The sequence below is a fragment of the Gopherus flavomarginatus genome, chromosome 3 (assembly GCF_025201925.1).
Source record: "Gopherus flavomarginatus isolate rGopFla2 chromosome 3, rGopFla2.mat.asm, whole genome shotgun sequence".
Lineage (NCBI taxonomy): Eukaryota > Metazoa > Chordata > Testudines > Testudinidae > Gopherus > Gopherus flavomarginatus.
Window position 1 is genome coordinate 41,389,969 of NC_066619.1, and position 6,862 is coordinate 41,396,830.

General features: G+C 48.8%; 1 protein-coding gene across 1 annotated transcript; it reads right to left on the minus strand.

Annotated features, from left to right (window-relative positions):
* Positions 1-3,775: 3,775 nt before the first annotated feature.
* On the minus strand, positions 3,776-6,418 carry HTR1A (5-hydroxytryptamine receptor 1A). Its single transcript, XM_050947063.1, has one exon. It carries the CDS (start codon positions 6,345-6,347, stop codon positions 5,112-5,114), a length of 1,236 nt encoding a protein of 411 aa, XP_050803020.1. The 5' UTR covers positions 6,348-6,418; the 3' UTR covers positions 3,776-5,111.
* Between the last annotated feature and the right edge of the window lie 444 nt (positions 6,419-6,862).

A 6,862-nucleotide genomic window follows, 5' to 3' on the forward strand; every position in this document is an offset into this window, starting at 1 on the left:
TAGTGCCCTGTTGCTGCATAAAGATGCTTCTTATTTCTTCTTTAGTCCCTATTATTTCTTTGGCATTATTCCCTGGGGAGCTTTTCAGAACCTGGTTTTGCCCTAAAGCTCCGACTTTGAGATCTTGGATTTCTCTGAATTATCATACCATGTTCAAAAGTGGAGCATCTGACCCTTTCTTCTGAGATGGTGTAGGTAATACCAACTTTCTAGAAGCCTTTCCATAAATAGGCACTCTGCTTGGCTCCATGCTTAGTGGCTGTGACATTCCCTTGTCTCAGCTGACAACAGAACCCAACCCTGTTTTTGTGTTTTCCTGCCATGATCCAAGTATTAATGTTTCCCAGCAGCATTTTTTCACTTCACAGGTACAGATCCCACCAATTGAGTTTTCTCAGTGAAATAACTTTTATCTCTTCCATGTACATGTGTTTTTCCCCTGCTCCTCTTTTATTTTATTGGCGGTGGTGTGTGTGTGTGTGTGTGTGTGTGGGCAGGGGTTAATCTGTTCTTTTCTAGTATCAGGGGGTAGCCGTGTTAGTCTGTATCCACAAAAACAACAAGGAGTATGGTGGCACCTTAAAGACTAACAGATTTACTTGGGCATAAGCTTTTGTGGGTAAAAGTAAGAGTTTTTTACCCATGAAAGCTTATGCCCAAGTAAATCTGTTAGTCTTTAAGGTGCAACTGGACTCCTTGTTGTTTCTGTATTTCTAGTGTGTTCGCTACTTTTTGTGATATACAAGAAAAAGTTGGTAGAGTTATCAGGAACAACCTGGAAACTTGACAAAATATTGACATTTTATTTTCCCTACATATTTTTAAATTTAGTTAATACTCTCAGAACTCTTTTTCCAACCTTGTCCTGAGATGAGTATCACTACTGTTGATGATGTGGAAGAGGGGGAGATTAGTTATACACTGGTTTGAGCATTAGCCTGCTAACCCCAGAGTTGTAAGCTCAATCCTTGAGCGAGCCATTTAGGGATCTGGGGCAAAAATATGTCAGGGATGGTACTTGGTCCTGCTGTAAAGGCAGGGAACTGGACTCAATGACCTTTCAAGGTCCCTTCCAGTTCTGTGAGATAGGTAATCTCCATATAATGGATACAGGCTCCTTGAGTGGATGCACACTTTTAGTTTAAAAAAAAAATCACAAGGATAAAATAAGCAAAAGAGGATGGTTGAGAGTATATTTTTCACCTTTTTGTGAAACCAGTGGAAAAGCTACACTAACCTGCTCTGGTTTTACATTAGAAACCTCTTCCCATCATTATATATCTACCACAGCAATTACACCCATTTTCTTTAACATATATATCAGAGTGAGTATTGTTACCTCTTCCTGTAGTGCTAATACTGGAACTAGTGCTCCTTTCTTTTAGCATTTTAATCCTCCTTTGGAGCACCCAATTAGCATGGTCAATTAGCATGGACAGACTACTAAAAAGGCCAGAGTGCTGTCAGGCTAGTAGCTACCATCCCCTAGACTAGACAAATCAGTGATCACAGCATCTGCATTGAACTGAATTTCTCTCACTAATTCTCCAGAGTTTTGCTTGCAGGAACTCTTCGGAGTCTGGGTACAAGAGAACAAAATCTCACTCGGCTAAGTCCCGAGCGATTGAGTGAGAGGTGCTGGGGCTTCATCTCCAGTGATCAGCTTGGAAATAAGTGTCTCGTCCCTGAAGAAAAAGGAAACAACTCCAGCCCTACGAGAGTGCTCTGAGCCGGCCATAAGTGCGAGAGGTGAGGCTGCGCCCCTCCCCTCTGCCAGCTGCGGCCCGTCTCTCTGAAGTGGAGATTGTGCGGACGGCAGATGAGGGGCCAATGGCAGACACTCATGGTTTTAGCAGAGGGCTGCAGTCCTCGCCTTACTACCGCTCCTGGCCCGTAATCCTCTTGGAGCTGCTCTGTAAGTACCCGAGAGACTGGGGAAATATAACCCCCCCTCCCGAGAGGCCCCTCCTAGGGGCAGCTGAGGCTCCCCGATGACTACAAAAAGAGGGGCTAGGGAGGGGAAATAGATTCCAGGCTGAAACGTGCTACTGTCCCTTTAAAACCAGTTCCTCTGGGCTAGGGCTATGTCTGAGTCAGTCGTTAAAGCCCCTTACTGCCTTTTGGCTTACGTCATCCCTAAACTGTCACAAGCCAAACGAGCCAGCACTCATGATCCAATGCTAATGATGGGTGGTTTTGTCAGCTGGCCATTGGTGGCCTGCCTCCTGCTCTAGGGGTCAGCGTGCGCGGGGAGGCCCTTTAATGAAGAGTTCTGCCTAGGTGCGGCAGTGCTCTAGCGTTTTTGAGAATGGAATCACGCTGGAGCATGCTGCACTGATGGCATTTCCAGCCCTTTCACTCTAGACACCGACCTGCTGGCCAGGTCAATCGAGGGACCTTAGAGATGGCTCCCTCCTGCAAACACGTCCTCGGTTTTTGTCCTTCCACCCCTAGTCCAGAGCGTGTACGCTTCCTCCTGGGGACAGGGGGACCACCTCCTCTGGAGCTATCGCTTCTCTTTGAGTAAAAGGGGGAGAGTGAAACTAACACATCGATCTATTGGCTACGATAAAAGTTTTCAACTTTAGCAAGTTTCTTTTAAAGTTTCTGAAATGCCTGGGAGATTCTGACCTCTGCTGCAAGCAAAAATTGCGAGGGAGTGGGGGACTAGAATGCACCGTTCAGATTAAATTTACACAGGCTTTAAATTTGAAATATAAGTGAGATATACATAAAACCACCAACCCACTCTCTCATACCCATACACAGACGCACGTGTGATTGTATAATTGTTTCAAACACACGCCGGCTACTGGATGTGTATGTGGAGATAGATTCCTTATAGATTAAACAAAATTAAAACTAGTCACTTAAAACGCACTTGCTGGTTCTTTGAACTCAAGTCAGAAGATCTTCAATTTCAGTAGTAGGCTAAATTTTCAAACTCATAAATGACTACATTAATTTTTCTTGGTATCTTTTTGCACTTAAAAATACAACTTCGTTTTCAAATAAAGAAAATCCAGAATGTACATGTAGTTAAGAGTGATCAGAGAGAAAAAAGAAGATAAGATTAAAGTTCACTTTAATTGAGAAAATGAGGTCAAATAAATGTTCTTATAATAATAGACTATCTGAACATATTCAAAGCATTGCTATAATTTAACTTTGAAGGCTGTTTAAATTCATAAACGACTTGACATTTACATTCACGTGAAGCACAGAATTAACATTCCCATTTACCTATAGGTAGTACAGATTACGACAAACTAAAGAAGAAAAATATATATTTTTGGCTCAAGCATTCGATCTCAAACTACCTTCCCAAATACAAAGAATTCAACCCGTTTAATAGTGCAAAATAATATGCAACCCTGTCAGATCTGAACAGAACAGCAGATCACGATGCATATACCCTGTATGAAACTAAGAGGCACTGTACAAAATAGACATTCTGGCAATTCAGTTGAAATCACAGTTTAGACTACCCCAATTTCTGACTCAAGAAAGAGGTGTTAGTAATACCTTTCAGTACAAGTCAGGTTATTTCTTCATTGTCATCAAAAGCAAAGTATCAAAAATAAAAAAAATAAAAAAAACCTCTGCAACTTTCTTGAGTCAGAGGTGGGTTTTTTTGTTTAAGGGGAGGGGAGAATTAGCATTGGCCCAAGTATTCAGGAAAGTTTTGTTGAACTGCCAAGAAGTCAGAGCTGACAGTGTTTGTTTACTTTGCCACACTTTGCAAGTGAAGTGACTAGTACACTCTACTCCTTGCTATAGTATGAGTGTTTGTTCGGCAACAATACCGTAGCTAATCACCTGTGCTGGGAGAGAGACTCATTGATTTAGCCCATAATTGCCCTTTTCGCTACACAGCATTAAAATGAGATTACTCTGGTTTGGCGGGGGGAAGAGGGCAAGAGAGAGAAAGCAGCACCTAGCAAATAGTTTCAAACTTGAGGAAAACGCTGCACGGCTGTTTGTTTCCCAAACGAGCACTGTGATTCCTAGCAATACTTTTAAGGTGCTTTTCAAAATGAAAACCTGCGTCTTATTTTCAAGAATTTTTGATATATTTATTTGCGCCTGATAGTCGCGCAGATGGGTTCCGTGGGTTTTCTTAATGAGAAATCCTCGTTCGATTAGGGTGGTTTTAAAAAAAATCTGTTTGTAATTAGGTGAATTGTAATGATGTCATGTTTAGCAAAATCCTTCTCATGTAAACAACGTAACTCCCATGCACTGAAAGGTAGTAACGTAACAAGCGGGCTATTATAAATACATGGTACAGACATATCAGTTAGCAATGTGATCAGAAGTACCTTGAAAGGTTATAAAATTGTGTTTCCCCCCCCCCCCCCAAAACGAAATTCACTTTTCAATCTCGCTGCCAGCGACGTAACTTTTAGGCCCCTTCTTCCACTATGGAAAGAACTGCTTCAAACTCTCCACGTTAGTACTTACTCGACCAGATCTAGGTTAGACTCAGAGCGCTCTGCAATCTTCTTTTAATCCAAGAAAAACAGACAAGAAGGTTTTATGCATAGGATGGTTTATTTTATCGATGCTACTCGGACAGACAAGGTGGGTAACAGCGACCACAAGCAACGATCTGCAAACCCAAGGTCTACCCAAAATAAATACAAGTGGCGAAATAGGGTGTCATTACACAGGCTGAGTACTGTGTAAACTCAGAGGAACAGTCTGTGCTCAGGTTAGTTCGGGAACACGTGCCGGTCAGTCAGTTTCCAAAGCGCTGAATTGCAAACGCTAAGTTTGCAGTAGTTCAGAAAGGGGCTGAGTCAGTTTGTAACGCTTTGAGAGGCGAGGGATTGGAATCCGGAGCGGCATTGTCTCCCCGGGGAACGATGGCGAACGCTGCACCGGAGTCTGAACTACTTGGATTTGCCGCGCGCTGTGTGTTGTCACGAGTCGTGGAGGAGACGCTCCGGTGCTGCGCGGTAAATTGGAGCTGCCCCTGCCGCAGTCTTGGGGAGAGTGGTCACCGGTGAGGGGGCGGGGAAAGGGGGCACAAGCAGATACTCTAGTAGCACAAGAGATGTGGAGTTGGATGAAGCAAGCGCAGGGAGCCCCCGAGAAGGGAGTGTCCTTCACTGCCTGCAAAACTTGCACTTGATAATTTTCTTAAAAGCACTTTGGAAATCTTTGTTGAAATAGGCGTAGATGACGGGGTTGAGGAGGGAGTTGGAGTAGCCCAGCCAGTTGATGACAGCCCCCAGCCAGTCCGGCATGTAGCACTCACTGTCACAAAAGGGCAAGACCAGGGCCACGATGAAGAAGGGCAGCCAGCAGAGGATGAACGTGCCCATGATGATGCCCAGGGTTTTGACCGTTTTCCTTTCCCTGGCCAGAGCCATCTTCCTCTTGGCCTCGGTGCTCCTCTCGTTCTTCTTCTCGAAGGACGGGGCCAGCGGGGTGCTGCAGGGGTCGCTGGGCAGGGGCAGGTGGGTTTTGGAGGAGTTGTGATAGTGCTGGACCTCGATGACCTCCAGAGCGGCTCCAGCCTCCCCGTGCCTCACGGCCCCGTTGACACACGCGTTGGGCTTGGGCTCCACCGTCCGCTTCCAGCTCTTGCTGGGCTCCCCGTTGCTTTTCTTCTGCGGGCTGTCCGGGTAGACCGTCAGGCAGGTGTCGGTGATCTTCTTCTTCTCCGCTTTCTTGAATGTCTTGCGGATCCGGAACCGGGCCGCCCTGAAGATCCGTCCGTAGAGCACCAGCATCAGCAGCAGGGGGATGTAGAAGGCGCCGAAGGTGGAGTAGATGGTGTACCCGTGGTCCTTGCTGATGGTGCAGGCGTCGGGGTCCGACCTGTCCTCGGGCGTCCGCCAGCCCAGCATGGGCGGGATGGATATCAAGAAGCCGATGAGCCAGGTCAGGCTGATGAGCACAGCCGCCCGCCTGGGAGTCCGCTTGTTGACATAGTCTATGGGGTCGGTGATGGCCCAGTACCTGTCCAGGGCGATGGCGCACAGGTGGAGGATGGAGGAGGTGCAGCACAGCACGTCCAGGGAGATGAAGATATCGCAGGTAACCTGTCCCAGCGTCCACTTGTTCAGCACCTGGTAGAGGGCGGCCATGGGGAGCACCAGCACGGACACCATCAGGTCGGTGACGGCCAGGGAGCCTATGAGATAGTTGGCCACGTTCTGCAGGGAGCGCTCCAGGGCTATGGCCGCGATCACACAGGCGTTGCCCAGCAGGGCGCAGAGGATGAGGGTGCCCAGGAAGAGGGAGGTGAGGAGCTGGTAGCTGAGGGTCACCGCGGCGCCCTGGCCCCTGGCAGAGGACTGCTCGGTGGGGGAGGTAGTGGTGTTGGCCACATCCATGCCGGGGCAGCTAGGAGCGCATGGGCAGAGCGCGGCACTGTCACTCCTCCGGGCTCGGGCTGGCAGGTGGGGAGCGCTCCGCTCTCCTGCCGCGAGTCATCGCCTCGGGCCCCCGGGCGCGCCGCGCAGCCAGTGCGCCTGGCCACGCCGGAGAGCCATGGGCGGGAGCGGCTGCGGGCATCCAGGGAGCGTCAGGCGGCGGAGAGAGGCTGTGCCTGTCCAGCCCGATCCTGCCCCGGCACTCCCCTCCCAGCAGGCGCCTGCCGGGCTCCGAGGGGCTGGCACCGAGCAGCCTCGCTCGCGCTGGCTGCTTCTCCCCTTCACTCCCTCTGGCTGGTCCTGCTCCCCCTCCTCTCCACTCCCGCTCGCTCGCTGTTTGATCTGCGCTGCCTCTCCCCCCGCCCCTGTCCCTGCTTTCGCTCTCTTCCCCCGCCCCCTCTCCTCTAGGGTGGCTCTCGCTGCTGGGCTGCCATTGTACTCCGGCCCCTTTCATCAACCGCGCGGGCGGAGCATCC

Bases quoted from the DNA above. Each gene is read 5' to 3' on its own strand.
- HTR1A (XM_050947063.1), bottom strand. From the start codon at position 6,347: ATGGATGTGGCCAACACCACTACCTCCCCCACCGAGCAGTCCTCTGCC.